The 15,565-nt window shown below is 42.2% G+C and overlaps 1 protein-coding gene across 4 annotated transcripts in view; it reads left to right on the top strand.

Moving 5' to 3' along the window:
• Positions 1 to 15,565, top strand: part of NCAPG2 (non-SMC condensin II complex subunit G2) — a 60,456-nt gene that overhangs the window by 18,431 nt on the left and 26,460 nt on the right. For all 4 annotated transcript variants that reach the window (XM_066385688.1, XM_066385690.1, XM_066385687.1 and 1 more), the window contains 5 exons: positions 3,123 to 3,209; positions 4,424 to 4,519; positions 5,537 to 5,662; positions 7,632 to 7,811; positions 11,275 to 11,427. In XM_066385688.1, the coding sequence (XP_066241785.1) occupies positions 3,123 to 3,209; positions 4,424 to 4,519; positions 5,537 to 5,662; positions 7,632 to 7,811; positions 11,275 to 11,427 (642 nt within the window). The remainder of the gene's footprint in view (positions 1 to 3,122; positions 3,210 to 4,423; positions 4,520 to 5,536; positions 5,663 to 7,631; positions 7,812 to 11,274; positions 11,428 to 15,565) is intronic.

Here is a 15,565-nt window from a genome sequence, read left to right as displayed (position 1 = left end):
ATTGTTTTATTATTGCATGAATTTTGTTATGGAAGTATTTGTCCCCCTTTGCTCCAATAGTGGTTTAAAAAATAGAAATTTATAATTAAAGTCCTTTTTTTCTTCTTCAATTTTTATCTATTTATTTATTTCAGAAACAGAGCAAGAGTCAGAGAGAGTGATTGATAGGGACAGACAGACAGGAACGGAGAGAGATGAGAAGCATCAATCATCAGTTTTTTGTTGCGATACCTTAGTTGTTCATTGATTGCTTTCTCATTTGTGCCTTGACCATGGGCCTTCAGCAGACCGAGTAACCCCTTGCTCAAGCCAGCGACCTTGGGTCCCAGGTGGTGAGCTTTGCTCAAACCAGATGAGCCTGCACTCAAGCTGGTGACCTCGGGGGTCTCAAACCTGGGTCCTCCGCATCCCAGTCTGATGCTCTATCCACTGCACCACCGCCTGGTCAGTCTATAATTAAAGTCTTAATTGGTCTGACCAGGCAGTGGTGCAGTGGATAGAGTGTCAGACTGGATCATGGAGGACCCAGGTTTAAAATCCTGAGGTTACCAGCTTGAGCACGGGCTCATCCAGCTTGAGCATAGGCTCACCCAGTTTAAGTGCGGGGTTGCTGGCTTGAACAAGGGATCATATTATAGACGTAACTCCATGGTTGCTGCCTGAGCCCAAAGGTCACTGGCTTGAAGTACAACGTTGCTGGCTTGAGCCCAAGGCCTCTGGCTTGAGCAAGGGGTCACTCGCTCTGCTGTAGGCCCCCCCCCCCCCCATTAAGGCACATATGAGAAAGTAGTCAATGAACAACTAAGGTGCCACAATGAAGAATTGATGCTTCTCATCTCTCTCCCTTCCTGTCTATCTGTCCCTCTGTCTGTGTCACACACATACACACACAAAAAGACTTGTTTGACTAGATTTGTTTCAAGTCAGTACCAGCAATTGTAGTTCTCAATTTCCTTCCTTTTCTCTTTCCAAGTTTTTTTTTTATTATTTATTTATTTATTTATTTTGTGACAGAGAGAGGGACAGACAGGAAAGGAGAGAGAGAAGCATAAATTCTTTGTTGTGGCACCTTAGTTGTTCACTGATTGCTTTCTCATATGTGTTTTGACCGGGGGACTACAGCAGACTGAGTGACCCTTTGCTCCAGCCAGTGACCTTGGGTCCAAGCTGGTGAGCTTTGCTCAAACCAGATGAGCCTGCGCTCAAGCTGGTGACCTCGGGGTCTCGAACCTGGGTCCTCCCCATCCCAGTTTGATGCTCTATCCGCTGCGCCACCGCCCGGTCAGGCTCCCTCCAAGTTTTTTTTTTTTTTTTGTATTTTTTTGTATTTTTTTTTTGTATTTTTCTGAAGCTGGAAACGGGGAGAGACAGTCAGACAGACTCCCACATGCGCCCGACCGGGATCCACCCGGCACGCCCACCAGGGGCAACGCTCTGCCCACCAGGGGGTGATGCTCTGCCCCTCCGGGGCGTCGCTCTGCCGAGACCAGAGCCACTCTAGCGCCTGGGGCAGAGGCCAAGGAGCCATCCCCAGTGCCCGGGCTATCTTTGCTCCAATGGAGCCTTGGCTGTGGGAGGGGAAGAGAGAGACAGAGAGGAAGGAGGGGGTGGGAGTGGAGAAGCAAATGGGCGCTTCTCCTGTGTGCCCTGGCCGGGAATCGAACCCGGGTCCCCCGCACGCCAGGCCGACGCTCTACCGCTGAGCCAACTGGCCAGGGCCTCCCTCCAAGTTTTTAAAGCAAATATCAGACATGCCATTTAATGTCTATGTTCTCAGTATGCATCTCTAGATATAGTTATTTGGTGCCATTATCATATGTAACAAAATTAACAGTTCTGAGTATTTTAAAAAATAATTAAGCCAGCCTGACCAGTGGTGGCGCAGCGGATAGAGTGTTGATCTGGAATATTGAGATACCAGGCTCAAAACCCTGAGATCACCGACTTTGAGAACAGGATCATTGACATGATCCCAAGGTCGCTCGCTGGCTTGAGCCCAAAGTTGCTGGCTTGAGCAAGGGGTCATTGGCTTGGCTTGAGTCCCCTGGTCAAAGTACATACCAGAAGCAATCAATGAACAACTAAAGTGATTCAACTACGAGTTAATGCTTCTCATCTTCTCTCTCCCTTCCTCTCTCTCAAAAAAAGTTATATTTAAATTTCTCAGCTTTGTTTCAAAAATGTCTTTTTACCGTTTTTTTTGGAATCTGGACCCAGCAAGTCTCCCAATAGCATTTACTTGTTATGTCATTTCAATCTCTGAGAGCATTTGTCCCTTCTTCCTGCCATTGGTATAGTACAGAAACCAGAGCATTTATCCAGTAGTGTCCATATTCTGGTTGTTGGCTCTAAAGGCTCAACTTGTGGTACAAATACTTAATTGGTAGTGCTGTGAATCTCATATTTCATCACAAGCCTTGCAGTGTGTAGTTCCCCGCATGTGGTGGTGGTGAGATTTGGTAGTGCTTGAGGTGAGGAAATATTTTCCAAAGGAATGGAGAAGAGGTTGATATTGGTAGGAAGCTTTTCTTACATTCTTTCTAAAGCCATGGCATCTGGGTATATAGATCAGATAGTCCCTTGTTGACCTGGGCTGCTCCTGGCGGCTGGTCCTGCCTCAGTTGCCTTACTGGAGGACTTTAGAGCCCCTGGCTAACCCTGGAGCTTCTGATACCCTGCCTCACCCCTCCCTGCCCTTCTCTGTGGCAGCCCTGAAAGACTTTGTTTCAGTCATTTTGGACCCTTGGCCCCTACCTTAGACAAGTTCAGTGGGGTTCTGGGAAGGCCCTTGGAAAAGATCCAGCAACCCTCTGAGGTTATCGAGACAACTCAGACAAAGGGCTTCCAGCCTTACTTACGCTCTCAGACCTGCTGGCTTGAACTACCATTTATTAGAAATTAGTATCTCTTGAAATAAGATAGAGGAAGCTGGCTGTTCTCTTTGGTGAAAATTAAAGAAATGTGTTCATGTAAAACACAGAAGCTCTGATGGATTGAGCCAGTTTTCTTCCTCTCGAGATAGAAGATGAACAGATGAGAATCCTGTGTGCTCATGCTGCCGCTCTGCCGTCTGTCAGAATGCACACACCCCAAGTGTTATTCCATCACACTTGTTATTACAGACAATCGAAAGTGATTGCATCCAGGACTTCATGTACCATGGGATCCATCTTCCACGGAGGTCTCCAGTGCACACCAAAGTGCGTGAGGTAAGCCAGGCCCTCACAACATTCATGTGCCTCCTTAACATCATGCCTCATCCTTTTCGTTTTTGTTAAACTTAAAAATGAAGTTAAGCCTTTGTAGGCATCAGTTCTCAGGTTTTCTCAGAATCTTTTATTGGTGTCTGGCAATTGTATCCTGTTCTGATTAGGGAAGCAAAGGAATACTGTTATGACATCAAAACTTAATTTAAGCAACCTTAGTTAATTCTTTGACATAAAAATTGTCCTGAATCATCACTTTCTAATTGTTACTACTGCTTTTTTCAAAAAGTGATGGTTGAGATTATTTTAATTTACTTTCATACATTAAATTTCCATTTGTTATTCTGTAAAGCAAATGGAATAATGTTTTGTTAGTTTCTCTTGGTAAGATTTTATTTTTAAAAAGTCATCTCAGAATTTAGATACAAATTTTATCCTTATATTATAAATAGTCTGACTAAATAAGGCTCTCTTGACACTGCCCTTAGCACACTGGTTAAGTGTCGGTGGTGATCATAAGGACTGGCTACAGGGCTGGGAAGTCCCCTCTGTTACATTGACCAGCTGTTACTTTTGGCAGCTGGGTGTCAAGAAACTGAGTGGACAAAGCCACCTCTTTACTATTTAGAATAGTGAAATTGTAATTATTTGTAGAGTGTAAAATAAATTACTTATTACATATAAAGTTTGAATGGGTAAGAAGCATGTCTTTACATTATTGATGATTTAGTTTGAGTTATCTAAAGATGAAGAGTCAGACTGCTTGGAAAGCACTTAGTATCTCAGTTAAGCTCATACTGTGAAGGACCACTAAGCAGTGACACTCATTTTGAGATATGGTGTGTATCTGTTTTGGATGTCCGTTATAGGCTCTTAGACCCAAACAGAGGTCTAGCCAGTCATTTTAGAACCAGAATGGGCTGTGGAAACCAGCCCTATAGAAACCACTTAACTCCTTTTCCATTCACCCTGAAGGTGATGAGATTACATGGCTGTTGGTAGGGTGTTGATCTTTACTTATGCCATAGGTCCCCTTCATGTACCTAGCGGTGTTTGGGTATCTACATTGTTGAACTCAGGGAAGAGTTGTCAGATTTGTGAAGCTTAGGTGCCTGTCCTGGTGGAGAGAGCCTGCACACTCTGCTGGTTTTTCCAAATAGGATCTTAGGTGTTTGTTTACAAAACAGTACCTTTGTTTTCTTTTTTTCTTGCTCTAGGTGCTGAGTTATTTTCACCATCAAAAGGGAGCTCGGCAGGGAGTGGAAGAGATGCTTTACAAATTGTACAAGCCCATTCTTTGGAGAGGATTAAAGGTACAGATGCTAAATAGTCTTATCATGTTTAGACATAGTTATTACACTTTTGAATTTAGCATACTCTAATTCAGAATTGTAATAAGGCAGTAAAAATAGGACTGGAAGCTGGGAACTTTGAAATTTTTGGACGTATGTTTTATTTTATTGATAGCATTTCCCAGGCCCATCAGACTGAGGGTCTGAGTTGGTTTAGTGCTGACTACACAGTTGGAAGGGGAATAGTTGCACTCAGTAAACCAGCATAGATGGTTGGGTCTGCAGAGCTTGGGTCGGTGCCCTGGTTCCTCAAGACCACCTGCAGTGACTGGGCATCAGGGTGACAACACTGAAGAGTGTTCAAGTGAACACAAGAGTATTGCTCTTTTTTTTTTTTTTTTTTTTTTTTGTATTTTTCTTAAGTTAGAAACGGGGAGGCAGTCAGATATACTCCCGCATGCGCCTGACCGGGATCCACCTGGCATGCCCATCAGGGGGCGATGCTCTGTTGCATCCAGAGACATTCTAGTGCCTGAGGCAGAGGCCATAGAGCCATCCTCAGCGCCCGGGCCAACTTTGCTCCAGTGGAGCCTTGGCTGCGGGAGGGGAAGAGAGAGACAGAGGAAGGAGAGGGGGAGGGGTGGAGAAGCAGATGGACGCTTCTCCTGTGTGCCCTGGCCGGGAATTGAACCCGGGACTCCTGCACGCCAGGCCGATGCTCTACCTCTGAGCCAACTGGCCAGGGCCTGAACACAAGAGTATTTCAGAACCAACGACTGGGTGTTAGGGTTGGGAAGTGATTGTCACTGTCTTTATTACACAATGTGGGTTGTGAGCAAGGAAACAGTCTTTATATCTGTTGACACCTTTGGCTTAAGGTAAGGTCTCACAGTGTGGTCTATTTAAAGGTTGCCATTGTCTTTAACTTATAAATAAGTTTACATTGAGATACTAGGATTTTTTCTCCAGGAACTCTACACTGATGCCTTCAAATGTTATCTCTTTGGATCCTGAAACACTCTCCCTTTATTATTACAGGCCAGAAACTCTGAAGTCCGCTCAAATGCTGCACTGTTGTTTATTGAGGCATTTCCGATTAGGGATCCAAACTTCAATGCTATTGAAATGGATAGTGAAATTCAGAAACAATTTGATGAACTCTACGTACGTATTCATGTGGTTCAGCTCCTTATGATTTCACCGTAGTCTGGGCTCGTCTGTGTCCTGGCCGTTCCCCTGTATCTGCCTGTGCCCTGTCCCCCCAGATGGCAGGCTGTCCCGATCTTGACATTCTTTTCTTTTCTTTTTTTTTTTTTTAATTTTATTTATTTATTTATTTATTTTTTACAGAGACAGAGAGTGAGTCAGAGAGAGGGATAGACAGGGACAGACAGACAGGAATGGAGAGAGATGAGAAGCATCAATTATTAGTTTTTCATTGCGCGTTGCAACACCTTAATTGTTCATTGATTGCTTTCTCATATGTGCCTTGACCGTGGGCCTTCAGCAGACCGAGAAACCCCTTGCTAGAGCCAGCGACCTTAGGTCCAAGCTGGTGAGCCTTGCTCAAACCAGATGAGCCCGCACTCAAGCTGGCGACCTCGAGGTCTCGAACCTGGGTCCTTCCGCATCCCAGTCCAATGCTCTATCCACTGTGCCACTGCCTGGTCAGGTGCAATCTTGACATTCTTCAAGGAAATCTATTCTCTCCCTGGTGCCTTCTGTGACAGCATATGCCTATAGTGCTCTTTTCCTCATCCTCTCCTTTGGAACATCTATTTATTACTTTATATAGTTTTAAATGTTTTGTTCTTGTCTCCCCAGCAGAGGCAGTATAACATAGGGGTTAAAGTACCCCCAGGTTTGACTCTACCTCAATAGCTGTGTAACTTTGGGCAAGTCACTTTTCTGTCTCTTCACCTAATAGTTGAGGATGGTGATACTGCCTACTGTGAAGATGTGGGTCATATGAATGAACAAACACTGGGTTTGTTTAAGGCAGGCCTACAGATAATACCTGTTGCAGTTGTTTTTTCAGGTGACTGAGTTTTCAAATGAGATATTAGAACATTAGGGTGCAGCATTTATTTCCTGGGGTATTATAGGTCTTTCTCATCTTGCTGGAGAGTGCTGCCCTCTGCTTGTTTCTCTATGTTGCCTCACATTTTCAGGTTTCATAACACAAGCTAAAAATATTTATTTCCCAAATTAGGAGAAAATTGTAGGAAGAGATAGAAAAAACTGCCATGATAATGATGGTTACCCATGACACAACTAAAATACATTTTGTTTGTTTTGAGTGACTATGAAAAATCTCAGACATGCAGAAAGTTGAAATTATACTACAATGTCCCTGTCCTGCAGTTTCTCTTCTCTTTCTCTTTTCTTTCTTGATATATCTTTTTTGCAAATTATTTTGTTTCCCACAGTCTAGGTTTTTACAAACCTATCATATGGTATCATTGATGTTTCTCTGCCCTTTGTCTTTCCTATAAAGTGGTTATTATGGTAAATACAGAGTTGATGGGAGTTGTGTTTGGGGGGGGGGGTTGTTTGTTGTGTTAATTCCATCAGGGTACATGATGTCTTGTCTCTGTTTATTAGCAACCACCAATGACCATTATCTGGATTGAGTCATTACAAGTAGAATTACTTTATTTTGGGCTCAGTACATTTTAGCACTTTGGGAATTCAGGAGTGGTTTGGGTAGGCAGTGTCTAATAGGATGGACTGACATTTCTGCACACTCCCAAACAGCCAAGCTGGCCTTGGAGGCCCTGTGTCTGCCAAGTCCTGTGGGCAGGATAGGCAAATAAGGCACCTCATGGGTCTGGATATATTCTTTCAATGCTCAGTTGTAGAAATGGTATATAATCAGAGATACATGAGTCTGTGCATGACTCATATTTCTGTAACTTGAAATATCAGTTTCATTGTGAATACCCAAAGTACTAATGTGTAAAGCAAATGTTGATATAAAGCAGCAGTTCTCAACCTGTGGGTCGCGACCCCAGCGGGGGTCGAACGACCAAAACACAGGGGTCGCCTGGGTCGCGACCCACAGGTTGAGAACCGCTGATATAAAGGGAACTGATTTAAGATTTTTAAGCCTTTCCCCCCTCTTATTTTATAGAGCCTTTTAGAAGATCCTTGTCCTATGGTCCGTTCTGCAGGGATACTTGGTGTTTGTAAAATAACTTCCAAATACTGGGAAATGATGCCTCCAACCATTCTTGTTGATCTGCTCAAGAATGTAACTGGGAAACTAGCGTTCGATACAAGCTCGGCCGATGTACGCTGTTCTGTCTTTAAGGTAAGATTTTTAAGTTATTTAAACAATATTCATTTATTATAGAATAGTTAGATAATACAGAGAAAGAACAACTTAAATATTACCTATAATCCTACATAAATAAAGCACTATTGACATTTTTGTTGTACATCCAAAGTAAGGGGATTTATTTATCTATCTATTTATTTATTTATTTATTTTAGCGAGAGGGACAGATAGGGACAGACAGGCAGGATGTGAGAGAGATGAGAAGCATCAATTCGTTGCAATACCTTAGGTCATTGATTGCTTTAGGTTACACTGGGGAACAAAATTTTTGTTGCATCCATAAAAACACTTGTTCTTACCTAATTCGAGTATGCTGATCTCAAATCTGACATTAGTTTTTCTCTGTATGCTACAGTTTTTTTGCAATTCAAGATTAGGTTTTTATCTTACTGTAAATTTTTCAACATTTAGTTTAACATAATGAAGTAGAATGTCTTCTTGGGCATCATCTTTGTGAAAATATAATAATTTATATAATGCAGTAAATACACTAATACACTAAAAAGATATGATTGCATCAGAATTTGTCTACAATTTCAAAATAGAATATATTAAAACACTTATTTTAATCATAAAATTTGTGCAAAACTTATTTAAATTTTATTCAGGCAAAAATTTGCGTTTGTAGCTCTTGCATTTGTGTACTTGTTGAGGACAATCTCGTTTGATGCTCCGCAGTAGTCTGCTCATCACTAACAGCTCCAAGATTTTTGGGAAACTTATCAAGGTGACTATTCAGGAAGTGAATCTTAACACTTATGTTACATCCAATGTCACAGAAAGCCAACAGCATCCTTTGAACCAGAAGTTCATAGTTTTCTGCTTTTTTGTTGCCAAGGAAGTTCTTTGTAACTGCCACAAAAGACTACCATGCTGCTTTCTCCTCCTTATTCATCTTCCTGGCAAATTCTTCATCACATATGAGGGTTCGATTTTGAGGTCCATTGAATATACCTGCTTTTATCTTCTCGAAAGACAAGTCAGGAAAAGCAGAAATATGTTGAAAGCATTCACTCTCTATTCAAAGCCTGAACAGACTGCTTCATTAAGCCAAGTTTGATGTGAAGTGGGGGAAAAATGATCCTGTCTTGATTAACTACAGGTTCATTCACAATATTTTACACCCCTACTTCCAGAGCTTCACGTTTTGGCCACTCCTGTGTCCAGTGTTTCTCCTGAGCTCGGCTCTCCCATAAACACAGAAAGCAAGTATACTTTGTGAAACCTCTCTGTTGTCCTAGCAGAAAATTTACCATCTTAAGATCCACACAAATGATCCAGTTATGCTCCTCATACTTCAGAAAGTCGACAATTTTTATGTCATTCTTACTAAGTCATTCAATTTGGGTTGGCTAAACTGCTGAGGGGTTAATGACTGGTTGGCATCAGAAGAAGACCCTTCAGATTCTACAACCATTTTCTCATGATCTTATCAAAATACACTTGATCACCATGTTCACTTTCTTCATCCTGAGAAGAAATAAAACCATTGATAACTGGAACCAGGAGTGTCTCAGAGTGTGGGATAGTCGTATTGCTGAAGGAATATTAGGATTTGCAATCATATGCCGTTTTTTATTGCTGATGCCCTTTGTATGGATCAGACAGAAATAATAAGTCACTGCTGTGGTCCTTAGGTTCACGCCAAACCATGGGAATACCAAAACGCATTCCTTTGTGTTTTCCTTTTGTCCAGTCACGAAGCATTTCCTCACAATTATGACACACAATATGAGGAGCCCAATTCTTGTCTTGATCGTCAAGGGGAACTTGAAAATAGGCAATATATTCACGTGTCACAAATGATGAAATATTGCGCCATTGACGTTGAACTGTGTAACAGCCACATATATAACAGAAGGTGTCAGGACTATTCTTACATTTATGCCTACTCGAAGAAGCCATGATTCAATCTTAAAACCAAATAAGAGGGTGTTTTTATTAGATAATAATTTTTTACATTTAAAAACAATTACAATTATGTAAAAGTGATGTTTGTAAAACATTAATTGCCTTGTGGTTATGTTCAATCCAAGAGTCGCCCTTTAACTCCAATTTAAAGACCAATGCATGCCATTAACTGTAACAAAAAGAAATTAAAATTGCATAAAAACTAGAGCATGTACCAAAAAACAGGTTTCAGATTTGGAATCAGTGATGCAGAAATATATAGAAACTGTTCTAAAACCTCATGCAACAGAAAATGAAAAAAAATTGTTCCCCAGTGTTATTATTCATTTAAATTCACTTTTTTTTATATACCTATATGTACTTTTTTTTTTTTTTCCAAATGAGAAGAGGGAAGATAGACTCCCATGTACACCTGGACCGGCATCTACCTCGCACCCCCCATCTGTGGCCAGTGTTCTGCCTGCCCATCTTGGGTCATGCTCACAACTGAGCTATTTTTAGCACCCTAGGCAGAGGCTTCATGGAGCCATTCTCAGTGCCTGGGACTTATGTGTTTGAACCAGTAGAGCATGGCTACAGGGTGAGTGAAAGAGATAGAGTAGGGGAGGGAGTGGATGGAGAAGAAGATGGTTACCTCTCCTGTGTACCTTGTCTGTCCTCCGGGGCAACACCAAATTTTTATTGGATAATGCGTAATGTACATGGTTCGTTGTATGGCTCTCACGGAATTACATTTTAAAATATGTGGCATTCATGGCTCTCTCAGCCAAAAAGGTTCCCAACCCCTGGCCTACTATATACTTTTCCTGCAAAGCTACAAAAATACTCTTCAACTCATTATCCAGTTTCAGTGGTTATCAGGGCATCTTCAATCTTGTTTCATCTGTAGCCCCAGCCATTGTCTCCCACAAATCCCAGAGGTTGTATCGTCTCATCTCTAAATATATTCACATATGATCTTTAAAATATAGATGTCTTTTAAATTGAAAAAAAAACCTTTTATCTAATAACTGGAAAGAGAAGGTGGTCCAGTTATCAATCTTCCAACAAGTTGATGCCTGGGCTGAGCTTGGACAGGTCACTCAGCTGTTGACCTGAGGAGTGCAGGTACAGCCATGAGGGATACAAATCTCACAGATGGAACCTGTTCTCTGGTTTTAATGCAGGATGAGTCAGAAAATGCTGAGAGCGTGTGGGCTGTTGCAATAGAGAAAAGACTCTAGGGCCTTAGCTTTACACACAACTGGCTTTAAACCCACTCCACCAGTAGTGGTTCTATATTTCTTTCCACTCTAAGACTTAATAGCTGCTCTAACCTTGTTTGAGTGAAACACTGAACGGACAGTTGTCTGTCATTGAAACCATACTAATTAATTAAAAGTGTTTTTATATGAAACCATTTTAAAAATGTTATTTTCTACAGGTATGTTTTAATTTATTTTACCAGCAGTTTTAGTAAGATGGAACTAGATGTTTAATTTATGTTCCAATATTGAAGCGTTGTTACCTTTCTCTTTTCTTGCAGTGTCTGCCGATACTTCTGGATAACAAATTAAGTCACCCGTTACTAGAGCAGCTTTTGCCAGCACTGAAATACAGTCTTCATGACAATTCAGAGAAAGTGAGAGTGGCTTTCGCAGAAATGCTGTTGAAAGTTAAGGCCGTGAGGGCTGCTAAGGTGAGGTAAAGAGGGTTTTCTTAACACATGAAATAAATAAGTACATTTGTTTTCATCTACAAAAAGACAAAGCAGTTTTAATTCTAAAGATTTAGTAATCATAGTAATCACATTTTAAACTAATCAATGTCTGGTATAGTCACCAGTTTTGTTTTGTTTTGTTTTTGGTGATAGAGACAGAGAGAGGGACAGGCAGGAAGGGAGAGAGATGAGAAGCATCAGTTCTTCATTGTGGTACCTTAGTTGCTCATTGATTGCTTTCTCATAATGTGCCTTGATGGGGGGGGCCTACAGCAGATGGAGTGACCACTTGCCCAAGTCAGTGACCTTGGGCTCAAGCTGGTGACCTTGGGAGTATTTTTGTTTTTTGTTTATTTTTCCTTTATAGGGACAGAGAGAGAGTCAGAGAGAGGGATAGATAGGGACAGACAGACAGGAACAGAGAGAGATGAGAGGCATCAATCATCAGTTTTTTGTTGCGACACCTTAGTTGTTCATTGATTGCTTTCTCATATGTGCCTTGACCGTGGGCCTACAGCAGACCAAGTAACCCCTTGCTCGAGCCAGCGACCTTGGGTCTAAGCTGGTGAGCATTTTTTTTTATTTTGCTCAAGCCAGATGAGCTCGCGCTCAAGCTGGCAACCTCGGGGTCTCGAACCTGGGTCCTCGGCATCCCAGTCCAATGCTCTATTCACTGCGCCACTGCCTGGTCAGGTGACCTTGGGAGTTTTGAACCTGGGTCCTCCACGTCCCAGTCTGATGCTCTGTGCTGCGCCACTGCCTGGTCAGGCATCAGTTAATCTCATAAAATTTTGTTTTGTGATTTCTACTGAAGTTTCTGAAATATCATGTATGTTTTCTCTTTGAAAAACATTAAGCAGCCCCTATCTTAAGTTATATTTTTATCATATACATGAAAGTTTTTATTGAAATATTTAAATACTTGGTACAGAGGAAGCACTTAAATATTACTTGGGAAGATGCTAAGTATGAGATTACCCTTCCACATTTTACAGGGAAAGCAAGGAGACACTGGTTTTATTATAATGTACATGGCATTCATTGTTATTCTACTAGTGCTATTCAGCTTTTGGCTAAATGTTAGTTATAAGGTTGTTTTTTTTATTCAGTGCGAGAAAGGGAGGCAGAGAGACAGACTCTTGCATGCACCTCGACTGGGATGCACCTGGCATGCCCACTAGGGGGTGATGCTGTGCCCATCTAGATCGTTGATTCGTTGCTTAGCAACCGAGCTTTCCTTAGCGCCTGAGACTGAGGCCATGGAGCCATCCTCAGTGCATGGAGCCAACTTGTTCCAGTCGAACCATGGCTGCAGGAGGGGAAGAGAGAGAGAAAAGTGAGAGGGGGAGGGGCACAGAAGCAGATGGGCACTTCTCCTGTGTGCCCTGACCAGGAATAGAACCTGGGACATCCACATGCCAGGCTGACCACTGAGCCAACCTGCCAGGGCCTATAAGATTCTTAACTTCATTATTATTTGGTATTATCTGTGAGGGTTTTTTCTCTACACCAGTGGTAGTCAACCTGGTCCCTACCGTCCACTAGTGGGCGTCCCAGCTTTTCATAGTGTCTGGTAGCAGAGCAACCAAAGTATAAATAAAAAGATTTAACTATAGTAAGTTGTTTTATAAAGATTTATTCTGCCAAACTTAGTGAAAATCCAACATAAAGTACTTGGTAAGTAATTACTATTATATGCTTTAACTTGCTGTAACTCTGCATAATAAATTTTATAAAGTAAAGTTACTTCCCTACTTTATTTATTTATTTATCTTAAAATTTTTACAGAGACAGAGAGTAAGAGAGAGGGATAGATAGGGACAGACAGGAACAGAGAGAGATGAGAAGCATCAATCATCAGTTTTTTGTTGCAACACCTTAGTTATTCATTGATTGCTTTCTCATTTGTGCCTTGACTGCGGGTCTTCAGCAGACTGAGTAACCCCTTGCTCGAGCCAGTGACCTTGTGTTTAAGCTGGTGAGCTTTTGCTCAAACCAGATGAGCCTGCACTCAAGCTGGCAACCTCGCGGTCTTGGACCTGGGTCTTCCTCATCCCAGTCCGACGCTCTATCCACTGCGCCACTGCCTGGTCAGGCACTTCCCTATTGTATAAATCACCATTACTGTGGAACCGGTGGGCGGGTAGAAAATTTTACTACTAACAGAGGTACAAAAGTGGGTGGTAGGTATAAAAAGGTTGACTACCCCTGCTCTATACAATGGTTTTCTAAAGATTATATATTTACTTATTTTTAAGATTTTATTTATTCATTTTAGAAGAGTGAAAGAGAGAGGAAGGGGCAGAGAGAAGGGGGGCAGGAGCAGGAAGCATCAACTTTCATGTGTGTCTTGACCAGGCCAGCCCAAGGTTTTGAATCAGTGACTTGTGTTCTAGGTCGACGCTTTATCCACTGCATCACCACAGGTCAGGCTAAAATTTATTTTTAAAAAGGCTGTTTTGCCTGACTGTGGTAGCACAGTGGATAAAGCATCGACCTGGGATGCTGAGGTCCCAGATTTGAAACCCCTAGGTTGCTGAATTAAGCACAGGCTCATCTGGCTTGAGCGCAGTCTCACCAGCTTCAATGCAGAGTTGCCAGCTTGAGCGTAGGATCACAGACATGATCCCAAGGTCACTAGCTTGAGGAGGGGGTCACTGGCTCGGCTGGAACCCCTAGTTAAGGCACCTGGGAGAAGCAATCAGTGAACAACTAAGGTGCTGCAACTGTAAGTTGATGCTTCTCATCTCATCTCTCTCTCTCTCTCTCTCTCTCTCTCTCTCTCTCTCTCAAAAGAAAAGAAAAAAAAAGTAATAAAAGGCTGTTTTGTCATGGCACAAGATTTGGGAACAAGTTCGTGTGTCCATCAGTATAGGGTCAGCTACACAGACCTATAGTGTGTTCATGCAGTAAAAATAACGCATTGTGACTGAAAAGGAACGGACTTAACGTGGAAACACCTCAGCGATCAAAGGCTAGAAGCAGGTGTAAGTACCAGCTGCATGAAACAGGAGCAGAATGCATTTGTTCAGATACTCATAAAACATCCCTGGAAGAAATCAGGAAATTAGTGACAGTTGCCTGAGTGCAGGGATCAGTTGTCTAGGGATGGGGTTCTGGGGAGGCCTGATTACCACCGCATAGGGTATGTATTATTTTATGCTTTTTGTGAGTTTCAAACTGAATATTTTTATGTTTAAAAAAAGGATATTTTGTGTCACCTACATAGTAAGAATACCCATCCCCATTCTCACTACCATGGTACTTTTGCTGCAGATCATTATTAGACAATGTCTGCTTCTGGACCATTGTAGGCCAGGGCCACTTGCCCTGGGTCTGCAGCTCCTGGAGTCTGTGTGTCTATCCCCAGCCTCTTCTTTTCAGAGTGCTTTGGCAGCTTCAGTCCTTTGCATTTCCATATAAATTTTAGAATCAACATGTCAGTTTCAAGAACAAAGCTGGCTACAATTTTGATAGAATTTGTTCTAACAGCTTATTAAGATTATAATTCTGAATCTGAAAAGGAAGTGTTAGGCTTGGGTGGTGTTTGAACTGTTTGCAAAAGATTATGGAAGTGATGGCTGGTGAGGAAATGTAGAGCCATTGTTATTGCTTTATTAATGGGTCTCCCCAGGAGAACAGGAGAGACCAGAAAGACAGACCAAAAGCCTGTGACCCAGATTTTGGGTTGTGTCTTAACGAGGCACTTTTGTCTTGATGTTAGCTCTGCAGAAACAAGATAGCAGTTTAGTGGTGAGGGCTCTGCAAAAGTTTGTGATGGGTACACACGCTGGAACTTGAAAGTCAAGGCCAGAGGTTGATGGACCTGTGGAGAGGCAACTAACAGGGAAAGGAGGTTGATTGTCCCCCAGGTCGGAATGACGGGCAGCATGGTGCTGTCTGATACCAACTGTGCTTGTAGTATTTGTGGACAAGTTGGCATAGTTGTGGGTCTCCTGAATCCAGCATTGGAGTAATGAGTTACCCTTCTCTTTACTTGCTTTGTGAGCCATATAGAGCTGAGCTAAGAGGTGCTGGAGCCTTGTCTTATTCTGCAAGGCCCTGGGCAGGACTGATCCATGGTAGATAATAAAAGGTCCAGGAGTGGAGGTGGGGC

This window comes from Saccopteryx leptura, chromosome 5 (genome assembly GCF_036850995.1).
Source record: "Saccopteryx leptura isolate mSacLep1 chromosome 5, mSacLep1_pri_phased_curated, whole genome shotgun sequence".
Classification (NCBI taxonomy): Eukaryota; Metazoa; Chordata; class Mammalia; order Chiroptera; family Emballonuridae; genus Saccopteryx; species Saccopteryx leptura.
This window is presented reverse-complemented; position numbering and strand designations above follow the sequence as displayed.